We start from the raw sequence: 17,300 nt of genomic DNA, 5'->3' as shown, positions 1-17,300 counted from the left end.
TACTGAAGATGTAAACTCAATTATTTCTGTTTTCTCTCGATTCCCATTGTCCTATACCTGTGGGAGCAGATGGTTTGTTAATTGCTTTTTGCTAGCCTCTGCTGAAGTTCCTTATTTTCTCTGTTTCCTAGAGAATTATGTCAGGATTCCTCAAGGCTTATTCCCCAGGATAACAGCTGACTAGGCTCCCAACCACCCAATTTGGCCCAACAACATTAAAAATCAGGAGGATAGAACGGTATCATGATTAAAATCTGTGGTTTGAACCATAGTTTAAGCCAGAGGATCCCAACCTTTTTTTATGCTATGGACCAATATCATTAAGCAAGGAGTCTGTGGACCCCAGGTTATGAACCCAGGATTTAAGGTGACAGCTGGTTGACTATCAGTCAGCAACCCTCACTAGGTAGTGCACGATTCCTCAGTAAGGGGAGAATAACATTCCGAGCCTTCATTTCTGTCTCAGTCTGACTAAGTGCTTTCATGATTTCTTGTGTGTCAGGTTAAGCATGTAAGCCACCTTGCATAAGTCATATACATAAGGCATAGCAGAGATATGACATCATCATGCTAAATTAAAGGTGTAGTCATCCAGATACCTGGAGGCATGAGCTCAACTCTCACCATGGCAGTTGGGGAATTTAATGTTAATTAAATAAATCTGACATTGAAAGATGTCACTACTAAAAGTGACCTTGCAACTACCAAATTCTTGTAAAAATGTATTTGGTTCACTCAAAATGTTGGAAATATTCATCAGGCCAGTAGTCATGTGTGGATAGAGAGGCAGTAGGGTCACCTACCTGAAACATTAGCTCTGCTTTTCTATAGATGCTTCCTCACCTAAGAGAAGCAGAATTAATGAATGAGCTTGATGACTTTTCCATTTTTCCTTCCATAGACAATACCTGACCTGTGGAATATTTTCAGCATTTTCCACTTTTTTTCTGACCTCTGCAATACTTTGTTTTTGTTCACTAACTCCGCGTCCTTGCCTTCTGAAGTGACCTAACAGTCACTCTGTTGAATAGTAATAGGGGACAGCAATAACTTCCTGATTTACCAGTAAACGTTTTGAATTGAGGCCCTCCGTTGGTCAAGGTCGACCATGGATTTTGCGAGCTAGCTGTCTGTGTGATACGCAAGCCAGGTGGTACAATATGGAGAGCAAGCTGTTGCCTATGCAGCAGCCTCCCCCTGTCCACACAGCTGACGAATCCAAATTAATAGCAGAGACTGATATGGTTTGGCATCAGTGATGTTTTACGAATTGCCAGTCAGCGTTGAACTCAGTGTAGGACTGCCTCAGGGATTCCAGCTCCGGATTTTTCCTCGGGGTATACACCTGAAGCCTTCCCCAATGAGTGGGTATAGCCACAAGGCAATGGAAGTTTGAGATCAGACTTTTCCTTCTCCTAGATGAGCTGCCAGCCACAGCTGATGAGCCCCATTTGCCCAAAGCAACTTGTTTTAAGTCTTTGCCCCTTCTGTCAGTAGAAACGGTTCTGACAGGCTTAGTAGCTAAGCCACAATGAAGGCTATTTGAGATGCATGCCATTGGGAGCATTTAATAGGTAGTGGGAGCTTATCCTCACTACCTCCCTCAGTTATGAAACCCTTAGGAAAGCAATGTTTTGAATATGTTTTTAAAAAATACAGTATATGAGGTAGTCATTTTGAAAGGTAAGAAAAGCTTCATTGGTCAGAAACCACTGGATGAGCTGAATTGTCTCAATCTATGTTTCATGGTTTTGTAATTCTATGAGAAATTCATTGGAAATCACTTAAGTGTTTATTCACTTAAATAAACACAGACTTGTTTTCCATGTGCTAGATCTCAGGCGGCCGAGGTCAGAATCCCTCCAGTACCGCGGGAATGACAACCAGCGAGACCTTCCAGCTTCCAAGAAGCACAAGCTAAACACAGAGCACTTCCACACCAGGCAAGACAAATCATCACCCCCTCCGCTAAATCTGGAGCAGAAGATCCCCATCAAGCTGAACTCCAGCCCAAAACAATCAAGCCCAGATGCAATCGATTCCGAAATAGAGAGGAAAAGTCCCAGGGAAACCTCCCACCATACCTCAGAATTCTCTTTGCCACTAGCCACTGGATGCAGGAATGTTGGAAACCAGACGAGTCCAAAATGGAGCCAGAAGGAGATTTACGTCAGTGTAGCAGCACAGACTGCAACAGGGCAGCCAGCAGTGATAAGGAAGGTATCAGGTCTCAGTGCCAGTTCCATTGCTCACAGGATACAACAGAAGCAAGACATCAGTGTTTTAATGTTGTCGGAGAGAGAGATGGTGGATGCAGAACTATTATCATACAAGGAGAATGAGGAGTGCCTCCAACATATGGATGATTTGCAGGTAGGAGATACAGAATTAAGAACTTTTTACTGTGGTAATCACAAGAACTGTTAATGACAAAAGATAGAAAATGTTTCTCCAATTTATTCTCAAGTTCCTTGCCTTTTCTTTTTTTGGAGATCGTAAGGGGCCATGAACAATCTGTGACACTGGGCATTGATAGATTATGCTGAAGGGACCAATATTTTGCCATGCACATGTTAGAGTACCTGTTGGTCACAGTGGCTGGAAAGCAAAGAAAGAAGCCTACACTCCTGCTCCCTGTTCCCCATTCAGCAAAGCCTACAGTAAGGAACACAGATGTCAGGGTCAGATTTGGCACGTGTACCTGTTATGCTATGGTGAAGTCCACTGTTTTTTAAAGTAGAGGCACTTAATCAATAGATTCCGGAATGGTTCTGGAGGACAGGAACATTGTAAGTGTCACTCCACTCTTTAAGAAGGGAGGGAGACAGAAAAAGGAAATTATAGGCCAATTAGCCTGATTTTAGTGGTTGGGAAGATGTTGGAGTCCATTATTAAGGGTACTTGGAGGAATATGATAAAATAAGACAAGGTCCGCATCATTTCCTTAAAGGTAAATCTTGCCTGACTAATCTCTTGGAATTCTTTGAGGAGATAACAAGCAGGATAGACAAAGGAGAGTTGCATTTTCAAAAGGCCTTTGACAAGGTACGTGAGGATGCTTAACAAGAACCCAGGGTATTACAACGAAGATACCAACCTGGATAGAAGATTGGCTGACTGGCAGGGGGTAAAGAGTGGGAAATCAAGGGGCCTTTCTGATTGACTCTCGGTGACTAGTGGAGTTCTGCAGGGGCTGGTGTTGGGACTCCTTCTTTTCATGTTATATGTTAATGATTTGGATGACAGAATTGATGGCTTTGTGATCAAGTTTGTGGGTGATACGAAGTTAGATGGAGGGGCAGGTAGTGTTGAAGAAGCAGGGAATTTGCAAAAGGACTTTGATTGGGAGAATGGGTAAAGAAGTGGCAGGTGGATTGTAATGTAGGGAAGTGTATGGTCATGCACTTTGGCAGAAGGAATAAAGTTGTAGACTATTTTCTAAACAGAGAGAAAATTCAAAAATAATAAGTGCAAAATGACTTCAGAGTCCTTATGCACAATTCCCTACAGGTAACTTGCAGGGTGAGTTGCTGGTAAGGAAGGAAATGCAATGTTATCAAGCGGACTAGAATACAAGAGCAAGGATGTATTGCTGAGACTTTATAAGGCATTGGTCAGACCGCTCTTGGAGTATTGTGACCAGCTTTGAGCCCCTTATCTAAGAAAAGATGTGCTGGCACTGGAGAGGGTCCAGAGGAGGTTCTCAAGAATGATTCTGGGATTGAATGGATTAACTGTGAAGAGCATTTGATGACTTTGGAGCTTTGTTCACTGAAATTTAGTTAAATGAGGGGGGATATCATTGAAACTTATCAAATATTGAAAGGCCTAGATAGAGTGGATGTGGAGAGGATGTTTTCTATAGTGGGGGAGTCTAGGACCAGAGGACACAATCTCAGAATAGAGAGAGGTCCATTTAGAACAGAGATGAGGAGGAATTTCTTTAGCCAGAGGGTATTGGATCTGTGGAAGTCATTGCCACATATGCTTGTAGAGGGCAAATCATTGGGTAAGTTTAAAGTGGAGGTGGGTAGGTTCTTGTTTAGTCAGGGTGCCATAGGTCACAGGGAGAAGGCAGGAGAATAGTTTGAGAGGGATAATAAATCAGCCATGATTGAATGGCAGAGCAAGCTCGGTGGGCCAAATGGCCGAATTTTGCTCCTATGGTTTATCACCTTGTGGTCCTGTCAAGGACATTTGATATAAATGGTGGTATTGTCCCTCAGCATAAGTCAGCAGTTTCAGGAGACAATGGATTGGTGGGATTATATTTGCTGTTTTGTGATAGATTTATAATTCCATTCACAATGATTTTGTTATAGATATTAATATAAAATGTAGGAAAGCACAGAATATAACTTCATATTTTTATGATTAAATTTTGTGAACAAAACAACTACATTTTGTTTTAAAATCCATTAGCTTCCTTTTTCTTTCTTAAAAGATTTGCAATTAATACTTTAGAACAGTTGCTTTGGGCAGACAAAGAAAAATATTCTTAATTTACTTTTACTTTTATAGGCTAATATGATATCCTTGGCTGAACAGATCATTGAAGCTACGCCAGAAAGGATCAAGCAGGAAAACTTCATCCCTATGGAATTCTCATTGTCCGAGCGAGGGGATGTACCGAGTGTGAACACCACCTTAAGCTGGTTGGCCAGCTACCTGGCAGATGTGGACCATTTACCCACCTTATCTCAGCTTCGGTCTGTATTTCATGGTTCTTCATATTAGTATTGGTGAATCTGGGTGAAAGTCAAAAGTCTATTAAAAGAAGTTGAAAACATGGCACTGCAATTTGAGCTGATTGCCAAGCTCAAATTAGGTTGTGGGAGGAAAGGAAAAGCAAGACATGGGAGCTGTGAGATGCAGAATTTGGGTTCTTGTTGCAGAGGGTTGAAGAAGCTTGATTTCAACCCAATGACTAAGTGGCAAGGAGAAGAGGGTAGTGAACTTCTCCCTCACTGTTACTCTGTTTTTACTAATCTATGTACCTGGCACAAGCTGTGTGTTGCTGAAGCCTCAGTCATGCTTTGTTATGTCCAAATTTGTCCCTGCAAGCACCCCCTTTTTCCTACCTTCAAAAACTTATGCTTGTGCTAGAATCTGTTTCCTTGTTGCACCTTTTCCCTTACCCATCATCTGGGTACTTATTGGCCTATATTGGTGTGGGTCTGGTCAAGCAATGCAGCAATTTTGAAGTTCTCAGTGTAAAATTAAAATCCTCCATGAATTTTTACCCTCCTTTTTATCTCCTCCAGCTTACAACCTTCTAAATTTCAAACTCCCTTACTTATAACTATTTGGTATCCCCTGATTTTTTTTTTGCTACACCTTTGGCAACCATGACTAACTGGAATTCCCTCCGTAAATCATTCGTCCTCTCCACCTCTGTCTCCTCCTGGAAAATTGCTCTTAAAATCTCTCCACTTGATCAGCTTTATTTCCTGTCCTAATGACTCAGTGATTACACTCCTCTGAAGCACCTTGGAATGCTTTTCTGCATTAGAAGACTTATAAATGGAAGTTGCTAATGATGAATGGATACTCAGCTGAAAGCATTCTGCTGCTGCAATATGAAAACCTGTCATTAGGATATAGAGCTCTTGTGTTACTGGAATTGCTGTTAACCCCTGTTTTCCCTTTTATGTTCCAGATCTTTGTACAGTGAGCCCCTGACTCCTCCCTCTAATGCAAGCCAAAGCCCTGCCTCATCACCGATCAGCGAAGTTAATTTTGAGAAGCCCACTCTCCCATCGGCAGCTGATTGGTCTGAGTTCCTGAGTGCATCTACCAGTGAGAAAATGGAGAATGAGTTTGCCCAGCTGACCTTGTCAGATCATGAGCAGAGAGAGCTGTATGAAGCTGCCAAGTTGGTGCAGACTGCTTTCCGGAAGTACAAGGTTAGAGGGAATGGAAGGCCAATCCTGGAAATATATGTTGTGGAGTTCCACCATGAGCAATTATAAAATGTCTGTGTGGTAGCCATGCTAATTTGATCCTCAAAACCCAATCCTAGAATTGCTGTATTGTAGGAAGCACAGTACACTGTATCTACACAGGACCCAGTAATAGCAATGTGTTAAATGGCCTATATATTTTTTAGTGATGTTCTTTGAGGTATTACGCAGTCTTCCTCAAGATAGAGCTCTTTCAACCATCTGTAAGGTATGCTTGTCCTAGGGTCAGCCTCCTCTCATGGACTTGAATACACTACCTTGGCTGATGCCTCAGTATAGTGATAAACACACCCTGGACATTTGAGAAAGTCAAACCAAGGTCCCTGTCTGCCTGCTTGGATCTCTGGAATATTTTAAAGTAAGGTGGAGTAGTTTTTCAACTGAACTTGCCAATTCATATCTCTCAGCCAACATTCCCAAACTAGACAATGCTGCTTGGTTGCCACATTATCTACATTACATCAGTAATGCAGCTGAATTCCTAGGGTCATTTTGCCAGAGCATGTGGCTGTAGTGTATCATACAGTTGGCATTTTCCTGATGTAATTCTCATACCCACTGCCTGTTAGCTGCACTGCAAAGTGTATGTGACTAGTTCTTGGCTGAGATGCAGGAATGAGCTGGTGTAATGCCTTCAATGCTTAAGTAGCAGTTGAGACAAGCTGATTAGAGATTAGGCTTGGTCTTTAAAGCCCTTGGAACTCCAGAAAGTGGCAATGGGTTCGGGGGAAGAAAATTACAAGTCCAAATAATTGCATCATCAAGTGCTGTAGGTTCTCATAGTGCCAGGGTTGGTGCTGTTGGTGCTCCTTGTATGTTGGTGATAAGAAGAACCTGGAAGTAGTGAATAGGAACAGAAGGAGAATGAGGTTAGTGTAGGATTCGTATAAATGTGTGATTGTTTGGTGGAGTGGATTCCATGGGTCTGAAGAGCCTGTTTTTGTAACTGTGACATGATGATCCAGGTCTGATTCTGACCTCCGTTGCTACCTTGCATGTTTTTTCTTTGACAACATAGATTTTCCCTTGCCGCTTCAGTTATCCCCAACATCCCAAAGATATGCAAGCTGAAAGGTTAATTGGCAACAATAGCTTATCTCACATGTAGATAACTAGAGGGAGAATCACATGGTGCAAGAGAGTAAGTTCGTGAGGTAATGGGATTGATGGAACTCTTTTGAGAGCTTCCTATATGCTAATGAAAGGATTTGGCAAGACTCAATTGGTGAGTTTTTTTTTCTTACCTCAATGTGCTTTGTGGTATTATGGAATGCATTCCCTCAAAGCTGGGGGATGAAGATTTAATAACACTTTTCAAAAGAATATTGGATAAATACTTAAAGCTTTTTAAGTGCAGGGCTGTGAAAGAGCAAGGAAGTGAGATTAGTGAACATTTCACCAAAAGGGCAGTACAGTCAGATTGACCTTCTGTGCTGTATCATTCTATGACTTTAAGAGAAGATCTATCAGTGACTATGAATATCAATTTTGATCTAGGATCTGTGATCAAAAATGTTAACTGTTTCTCTTTCCACAGATGCTGCCTGACCTCCTGAGGTTTTCCAATATTTTCTGTTTTTTTATAAAGGGCAGCACTTGTTAACATTGTTTTCCATTTGTTTTAGGGACGTCCTTTTAGGGAACAGCAAGAATTGGCTGCTGCTGTTATTCAGCGCTGCTACAGAAAATACAAACAGGTAAAAATTAAATATGAGCCTTCCCACTTGGGCAAAGAATAATAAAGTCAATTGACATATCTGAGTTGAGTTAGTTGACAGCCTTATGATAGGAGGCCACTACATTGGGATTTATCATGCTCAGCTGACGTACAAAGGGCTTTTTCCAACCCGGATCACTGTTACAATTTACCACCACCTCCCTCTCGCATCACAATGCATTGAGAACAGAACTGATCTGCCATCATTTTATGGCCTTGAACATGACAGCAGTCAACTAAATGGGATTATGAGTGACCCCTATCACTAGCCAGGTGTTACTACATTTTAAAAACAAAGGATTCTGCAGATGCTGGAAATCTTGAGCAGGACACACAAAAAGCTGGAGGAACTCAGCAAGTCAGGCAGCATCTATGGAGAGGAATAAACAGCTGACATTTTGAGCTGAGACCCTTCATCAGTTAGGAAGCCAGGATAACATCAATTCCAGGGAAGGAAATGGAACAAGAAGTTACAAAGACAAAAGGCAATGAGAAAGGAGGGGTTGTGTCAGAGTCTTAAGTTTCAGTGCAATTAGCAAAAGATAGAGGCAGAAAAATGCATAGAGGTTCAGGAACATGAGGAAAATATTCAAATAAAACTTGGCAGAGTTACGTAGATAAAACCAAAACCGAAGGACTTGTTTTAGTTCACCGTTTGAAGGAGCTTTAATTTTCCTTAATGTTGTAGGTGTAGATAACAAGAGTACTGCATACAGTTCTGGTTACAATATTATGGGATGGAAGTGGTAGCAATAGAGGTACTGCAGAAGATCTTCACCAGGATATCACCTGGAATGAGGACTCTAGTTGTTAGAAGAGTTTGGATAGGTTGGGACCTTATATATATTTATTAAATTATGAAGGCTGTAAATAGGATAGTTGGTCAGAATCTTTTTCCCAGGACAGGGCACATGTTTAAGATAAGAGGAGAGAAAGTTGAAAGAGATCTACAGGGAAGGTTTTTACACAGATGGTGGTGAATTTCCAGAATGAGCTGCCAGAGGAGGTAGTGGGGCCACTTACAGTTACAATGTTTAAAAGGCATTTGGGCAGGTACTGAGATAGGAAAGACACAGAGGAATACAGGCCCCATGCAGGGAAATGGGATTAGAATTGTTGACATGGATGATGTGGACTGCAAGAGCCTGTTTCCATGATTCTGGGAAGTGAAAGGTGTGACATTGCACTGATTTATTGATGTACTATACTAGCTCTGACAGTCTCCTGACTAGCCAACCCATATGGCCTCAGTAATTACTTCACCACAAGGAGAGTTTGCTCTCACAGTTCAATAGATACACCAAATCGCATTTCTTCAGCTATGAGAGCTCACTACTTTGCATTGACGCATACATCACTAAATCCGGCTCCAGGCATGTAGCTACTTTGAGACAGTATTCAAGCAGTGTATGCTATTCTTAGTGTGCTTGGAAATGCTTGGTATGTACACAGAAAACAAAGCCTGCGTGGCAATAGGTCTGTCATGGACAAGCCACTGTTCTTGTTTATTAGGAAGTGTTAGGTCAGACCCTTCATTGTCTTGGGACAGGTGCTCATGACAAGAAACGTAAGTAAGAAGGCAGAAAATGTATCAAACATTCAGCAAGTCTGGCAGCATCTGTAGTGTAAGGAAAACAGCTGATGTTTCAGGTGAATAATCTTAATCCCAGCAATTATTTTGTTGATCTTAAAATTCTTCTATTTAACTCCCTATCCTCTCCTTTCCCTTGTCTTCTTCTCTGCTGTCCATCGCAAATTTCTTCTGAAAATATTGATTCAGTTCATTTCAGATTGTATAACAGGTGGCCACTCCAATATCAATCCTTTAATTAATCATTGGCTCCAGTCAAAGTTAAAACTCTTGCCCATTAATTCATTTATTCATATGCTCGTTAATGTGAGCCTAAGCTGGGTAATAAATTGGTCTGGGCTCAATTTTCACCTTTGGTAATGAGACTGTCAGTACACGTTAACGGGATGGAGCTCACGAGGGTGAAATGGCTTGGGCAGCTTCAGTACTGGTCCTGTGCTTTAAATTGTCTCCAGAAATTTTGAGAACAATGGTGGAGAGACCTAAAATTGATCAAGACGATTTTTCACTCCATATCTACTCGTACTGTGCTTAGCTTTAGAGTACTTGACTTGGGAATGCAGAAGAAGCTCAATTATCTGTGAGAGATTGGCAACAGAAATATTTCATTGCTATATTGTAACATCACCTGCTTTCAACATAAAGAATTCACAAAAACAGTGTATAAAAAGAGCATTAAGCTTGTTCCTCTTCCAGTAACTTCACGAATTATCCAAGCAGATGGTGAGAGAATGACAAAAGGAGCTGCCACTGGGAATTAATATGGATTAATCCTCAATATATTTCATCTCCTGCTGCTGTTCGTCAATATCTCATGCAAAGCCTAGTCAATTTTAATATCTGGTAGTTGTTCTGCTACGTAATCCATATCCTTTCACCTTGATCTCCAGTTCCCCTTCTGTCATTAATTTCCTGATCTCACACGCAATTTTATGATAGTTAATTTAATTAATACTTCACAACTTCTATGCACCATTCTGCAATCACATTTCAGTATTAATTCTTTCTATGTTAACCATGCATGGCATCTTCTGCCAGTCCTGAGAATATTTCCAAGCACTGTTCTGCTGATCCACAGACTGTCCCATAAAAATACCTGGCAAGAAATGCCAGATCTCCTGAAGTGGCAATAGTAAATGCAGTGCTCAATACTTGAAGTGTTACTTAGAGAGCTATCTTAACTTGGGGCACTCTCTCTGTGCCACTCTGAACTAATGGAAACCTAAGAGTAGAGAGTTGGGGAATAAATGCGTATTTCAAAATCTTTAATTAAATCCCCAGGCAGACAAGGAGCTCTCAGACTCAACCTGGGTTTTTGTCAAATTCCCTACCTTGCTCTGCCGTTATTTTTAAATCACTCAAAGGATGCGAAAGTTGTGTCAAAGCCACTACATCATGGCTATCCCTGATTTCCACTTGATCAGAGTGACTTGCTAGACCATTTCAGAGGCTGATTGCGCCAACCAATTTCCTTTGGTTACCAATTTACAAATAGAGCTGTTCTAATAAGGACAGCAGGTTTCCATCACTATCAGACATTTTTTTCCTGTAGTCTTAATGTTTTTAAAAGGTTTGACCAATCTTTTTACAATCAAATTTCCTAATATATCTTGCATTTCCTCTTGGTTTCACATCGGCTCTGTATTTGTCCTGCACAACATCTCCTTGTATTTTTTACTCTGATTACTTAAATCAGAGTAAAAAACAGAATTGATTTCACTGCCAGCTCTTTACCTGAACTGATACAATTTGGCAGAATGTCCCTCGTATCTTTGTCGTAGACTGACACAGACAGAATGACCCAGATGGCAGCTAGCCATCATGCTGGGCCTCTCAGCTAGGATCAGCATCCTCCCTGGGCAAATGGAGGAGATTCAAGCTAAGGGAAACCAACAGGGGAATTCTAAATGTGGGAATATTGGTTGGGTACCATCACATAGAAACATTCAGTAATCTATTTGAATTTAATAGAAAAATCCCTTAAAGCATCCAAACCATGTGGTCAAGATTGGCCAGGATCTAACTGATAGTGGGCAGGGTCAGGTTCAGATTCACTTATTTGTCACATATACATCGAAACATACAGTGAAATGTATCATTTGCCTTAACAACACAAACAACCTAAGGATGAGCTGCCCACAAATGTTGCCACATACTCAGGCGCCAACATAGCATGCTCACAGTATTTAGCAGGACAACATAGCAGCAACAACAGAAAACAGCCCCTTTTCTACCTCCTAACTCACACATACAGACAGTCTTCCAACCCCAGGATAGGCCACGTCCAGGCCTTCACCCTCCAGTAGACTCACAGACTTTCAAACATCAGGCCTCTGGCTTTAGACATACTAGGTGGAGGAACCTAACGGCTTCTTTCTTTTCTAAAAGGTGATGATAGTGAGTTGGTGAGTTGTGGGAGACAGCTTCAGAAGACTTACTGTCTGCCATGTTTCCGGGCAAAAATTAAAAATTGTCCTCCACAGATTGCTGCTTCTTCCTGATTCCCTCCAAATTCTCTCATCTTTCTATTCATGCAGAACTTTGTGATGTTTGTCAGTGTGAAAAGTGTCTTTGGGATTACAAGTTCCTGTTGTGTCCCAACACTGACAGGGCAGGCTCTACTACATCTACATGGGGCTTTCTTTTCTCTGGTACTAATATCTATTATATTCACTTTGCAAGCTTACATGGATAGCCTTGAAGGTAATGCAGTTCATAAATGGAATTTCAATGTTGTTCATTTTGCACTGCTATGATATGTGACCATTAGGTGACCACCAATTAATACTATTTTGACATAAGCATATATAATTTACTTTAATGGTGTTTTGAGTCAAAATCTCAAATGACATTAGTATTTGGGGATGTTGCATGTTGTCTTCATGTGCCAAAAAGTCATTTGCATAACCATTTAAATTAATTTAGATTTAATTATTTTGTTCAAGCCTTCTCTCTTTTGAGCTGGTGCAGAAGTTGTTCACAGGTACTATACCAAGGTTAAGTGGCTTTAAGAATGAAGAGAGCCTAAGAAGGTGAGCAACAGCTCAAATTCAGAAGAGTAAAGTGAAATTTAACACAGAAGTTTAAAATTGCAGATTGCATCCATGGAATTTAGAGAACAGAAGCATATTAAGTACAGCTGTTCCATGCTGGTGTCAAGTCGTCTTCTGCAGTAATTAATCTTTTTCTACCAATATAATAAAACAAAAGATGCAGAAAATACTCAACAGGTCAGGCAGCACCTTTGCAGAGAGGCATTAATGCTTCAGGTTAATGACCTGTATTGTATCCCACAATCACTATCTTTTGCTTTTGTTCTTCTGCATTATAATTGGACAATCACAGAGTAAATAGAAACAAGTTGTGTTCTACATCTCTTAGTCCGAGAATATGGTAGTGGATCTTCTTAAACTGCTATGATCCATTTGAAGTTAGCACTGCCATGAATTCAAGAATTCCTGGATGGATGATTAACAATGTATATCCAAGTCAGGAACTGATAGTGTTCCCAATAACATGACTTTTCATGGTCCTTATTGATCATAAATGTTGTGGGGCTGGGGGATTCTTCTGGCATTGCGTGAGGCTGAACAGCAGTGCCTGTACTTCTGAATTTCCATCCCCTTTCGCCACAGCAGGAGAAATCACTTATCAACTCTTCCCCAGTGGTTGCAGAGGTCCGGAGCTCTGAAGCAGGAGAGATTGTGGGAGCAGAGCTGGGTCTGCAATGTGGCACTGTGTGCGTTAGTACCCTCTGCTGAGTGGATTCTCAGCAAATTTGCACCATTCACTGAAGCCAGGGGTAATGTGCATTTCCTTCTAATTTTAAAGGAATGTATTGCTTTAAATTGAAGCTTGGTATGAAGTGAGAAGAAAGCCCACATGGTGTACTTTCACATCATCATAGAATCTTGCAACACAGACGAAGGCTAACTAGACCTTCATGCCTATTCTGGATTTTTAAACAGCTATCCAATCAGTCCCTCATCTGCTTTTTTTTTCCCCCACAGACCTGAGTCTTTCTAAATGTTAATCTAATTGCAATTTGATTTTTACTCATGAATTTGTTTCCGCTGCCCTCTCAGGTATGCATTCTAGATCATAACTGTTTACAATGAGAAGGAAATTCTCATCATGTCCCCTGTTCTTCTTTTGCTAATTATTTTAAATCTACATCCTGTGATTACTGGCGTTCTGCTAGTGGAAAAGAAACAAAGCTACAGATGGTGGAATCTGAAACAAGAAACAGAAATGGAGGAAGAACTCAGTTAACTGATTGCTCTTTCCACAGAGGTTGCTTAACTGTTGGCTGGCTGAGTTCTTCCTGTATTTTTATTTTATTTCATGCCAGTGGAAACAGTTCCTGTACATTTACTCTTGATCAAAATTAAATATTTCTTTCATCTCCTCTCTCTCAGGAGAAAATACCAATTTATCCAGCTACTCAGAAAATCTGGCCCCTTATCCCCTATAAAGTTTGATTACTTGTCTTAGTTCAAGAACTTAAATATTTTTCTGAGGTGCAATGACAGGAATCGGACAGTACCATAATGAGACTTAACCAGCCAGCATGAGTAGCTTGAAGGCACCCTTGCATGGTGGAAATAGTTTCTCATCATGTTGGGGATGTTGCGATTTAAGTTTGCCTTATTTATAAGACCAACTTCACCTGCCTGTTGCTTCCGGATAACATGGTTCAGAAATCATCATAATGTGACACCATCCATACCAAAGACACCAGTAAGTCAGTATTATCCTGGAATCTCCATAAGAATGTATTCACAATATGTGATTTTATTTAAGTTTCCTTCAATGTTTTTGTAGAAATATTGGTGATGAAAGTACCCATTTGACCGGGCAGGATGGTTAAATGTATAAGCCTTTACCAGTAAATCCATCCAGGGTTATCAATCCTAACATTAGCTGCATTTTAATTTGGATTTTGGCCAGTGTAATGGCTTGCTGGTTGATGAGCACAAATGAAACATGCCATTGGACTTATTAAGTGCTGATAAATGGTATATGCCCATACAAAGAGTGACTGTCAATAATTGTTCATTTACAGAGTGATTCTGCTTCTTTTGAATGTTAGCCTAGATTTTGATTTCCTCATCTCTTTTTGTTTCAAGAGGCTTAGGGATAGGATGGGAATGTGATGTTGAGAGCAGCCATGATCCAATTGAATAGCAGAGTGGACTTGAGGTGTATGACCTACTCCTTCTACTATTGTTAATGTTCTTTTGTTGTTACTAATTTGGCATGGCATGTTTGGAAGCTAGTTACTAGTTTGAGGTGAGGATCAAGAAGTACTCAGGTTTTATTCATCGAGGGAAAGCCATTTGTGGAGATTCTTCACCAGCCAAGCACCTCTCCTTTCTATCTAGGATTGACTCTTTTTTTCCTCCTCTGACAAGGATATTGACCTTTGTGTCTCCTCAGTATGCACTTTACAAAAAGATGACGCTGGCCGCCATCCTGATCCAGAGCAAGTTCCGCAGCTATTATGAGCAGAAGAAGTTTCAGCAGAGTCGGCGTGCAGCTGTCCTTATCCAGCAGTATTACCGTAGCTACAAGGAATACGGGAAAATGAGGCAGAAGCGACGGACAGGTGCCATGGCACAACAGAAAATCAGGTAGGACTTTGCTAATGGACACAACTCTTCTCTCAGTTCCTATGATTAAGCCAAGACAACCTGTTTTAATGAAAAGAACATTGTATTTGACAATCTAATAGAGTTCTTGAGGACACCACTAAGTTTATATGAAGGAAACTGAAAGATGTGGTGTATTTGCAAATGCATTTGATGGAGGGTTATGTAGAAGGGAAGGGTTAGATTGATCTTAGAGTAGGATAAAGGGTAGGCACAACATCTTGGGCCAAAGGGATTATACTGTGCTGAAATTTGTATGTTTTACATTCCATTAGATAAGGTGAAACACAGTAAGATAACTACATAATGTAAGGATGTATGGGTGTGGGAATAACATTTGCACGGATAAAGGCTGGATTAAAGTACAGAAACGTAAAGAAATTGAATACCGTAAATGTGTCATTTTCAAATGCTTAAATGTAACTGATGCTGTTATAAAGGATCAGCAATTAGCTCCGACAACAGCTTACCAAGGAATGCATACGTGGGGCAAGGGGGTGGTAGATGGATTGTAGTTTGGGAGGTAGTAAGATTATGCACTTAGAGAGAAAGAACAGAAAAACAGAATATTTTTAAATGGCAGAAAGCCAGTAAAATATTGCAGTAGTATTCATGTGATTACGCAAGTTGAGTATGATGTTCTCCCAAGAAGTTATTTCCTTAATGGAGAAGGCCTTTGTTTAATGTGATGCATGAGCAGTCTCCTCAGGATCCTTGACAGATCAGGGTCAGGGGCCAGTGGCATGGAATGCAAAATGACTGGGGGCCCTTCACTGCTGCTGCCTTCCTCCACCTGCATTGCCGTTGTGATGTGCCATCATCTTCTGCTGAGATCTCAGTTGGATCCCTCTTTGTCTGGGACCTCTACCTTGACCTTATTGCCATGGGTGACCCTACCAGGAGCTGAGCTCCAGGCTGCATCATTCTCAGGATCTCACAAATCTCTCCACCACAACAAGGTGATGATCCCCGAAGAAGAAAATAATGTTGTAGTGTAAGTAAATATGAAGGTAGAGCAAGCAGAAGGAGAGGCTGATGGTATTTTAGAAGAGCATTGGAGTATAGAAGTAATCAGTTTTGTTGAGATTGCACTAATCTTTGATGAGGTCTCCTTGTTTGCAAGTTGAAATCCCTTTTTCCATCAGTGGATGAACCCGATGTCTGCATCAATGACTATGCCCTATGCCCATCAATGAGTCAGCCATGTGTTTCTAAGTCAGTGGATGAAACACATAGTTGCTTCTTTGGACAGATTTCATGTTTGCATCTTGAGTGAATCCAATCCTTAAGTCAATGGAGCAACCACTTGTGAATCGATGAGTTTGTGTGTCATGAGCTGAACCTGGTATTTGTCAGTTGGGATGGAAATCGGCAGTTTTCTAACTTCAAACCCTTACTTGGATCCACCAATCACACACCAGCTGTTACTCCACTCCTTCCTTCTGCCTTTTAATACTGGTTATCTCCCCTTTCCTGTCCTGATGGAAGGTCTCAACCTGAAACATTGGCTGTACCATTTCCGTCTACAGATGCTGCCCGACCCACTGAGTTCCACCAGCTCCTTTGTATGTTGCTCCAGCATCTGCAGTCTCCTGTGTGTCCAAAAATTTTAATGCAAGTCGTCTTAGCACAATTACCTTACAAATATACTGGATCTTCGGCAACAAAGAGAATGTTTGCTCTTATTATGTTCCTCCTTCTTCCCACAGAAGCAGTCTGCTGACCAAGAAACAGGATCAAGCTGCACGGAAAATTATGCGATTTTTGCGTCGTTGTCGTCACAGGTGAGATGTCAAATGTCATTCAAAATCTGTCACCATTCGAAAAATCTTTATTTTTACTCTATTTTGCGGTTTTGCTTTTATTTCTTTGTAGAGTAAAACAAGTAAAAATTTTAAGTCAACTGACTGATGTCTGAGAATAATGGAAGAGAAAAATAAAGATTATTTCATTATTAGGACAATTTATAAATTTTTCCATTATTCCCTGTGTTGTTCTCTGCTGTGGAATATTTTACCACAGTTCATCCAGTATTTGCAGTTGGTAAAATCACGGTCCCTTCCTGAAACTGGGATTATAAAAATGTCAGAGTGTTAGGTTCTATTTCCCCAGTCTTTGCTAGGTTAGCCAGTTTGCTTGCTGGTTGCTGCTCCACAGCAGGCTCTGTGACTTGGATTAAGGAACAGAAATCAGTTAATTTTCCCATTTCTATGTACAACCCCAGTGAGGCCTGCAGGAAAATTCGCATGTGTTTCTAGCTCAGTGAGGGCAGTATCCGGTCAGAGTGTGATGCCCACCTCAGACAATAAGCACAACAGTGTTTGTCTACAATGCCATATGAAATGTACCCACAGTAGCTCGTACAGAACAGGTTCTTC

General features: G+C 40.9%; 1 protein-coding gene across 4 annotated transcripts in view; it reads left to right on the top strand.

Moving 5' to 3' along the window:
• Positions 1-17,300, top strand: part of LOC140188529 (calmodulin-binding transcription activator 1-like) — a 1,232,669-nt gene that overhangs the window by 1,176,004 nt on the left and 39,365 nt on the right. For all 4 annotated transcript variants that reach the window (XM_072244898.1, XM_072244897.1, XM_072244896.1 and 1 more), the window contains 6 exons: positions 1,835-2,373; positions 4,522-4,709; positions 5,660-5,906; positions 7,589-7,660; positions 14,711-14,904; positions 16,632-16,706. In XM_072244898.1, the coding sequence (XP_072100999.1) occupies positions 1,835-2,373; positions 4,522-4,709; positions 5,660-5,906; positions 7,589-7,660; positions 14,711-14,904; positions 16,632-16,706 (1,315 nt within the window). The remainder of the gene's footprint in view (positions 1-1,834; positions 2,374-4,521; positions 4,710-5,659; positions 5,907-7,588; positions 7,661-14,710; positions 14,905-16,631; positions 16,707-17,300) is intronic.

The sequence above is a fragment of the Mobula birostris genome, chromosome 27, assembly GCF_030028105.1.
Source record: "Mobula birostris isolate sMobBir1 chromosome 27, sMobBir1.hap1, whole genome shotgun sequence".
In the NCBI taxonomy this organism is placed as follows: Eukaryota; Metazoa; Chordata; class Chondrichthyes; order Myliobatiformes; family Myliobatidae; genus Mobula; species Mobula birostris.
The sequence above is the reverse complement of the archived record's forward strand: the minus strand, read 5'-3'. Positions and strand labels throughout refer to the sequence as shown.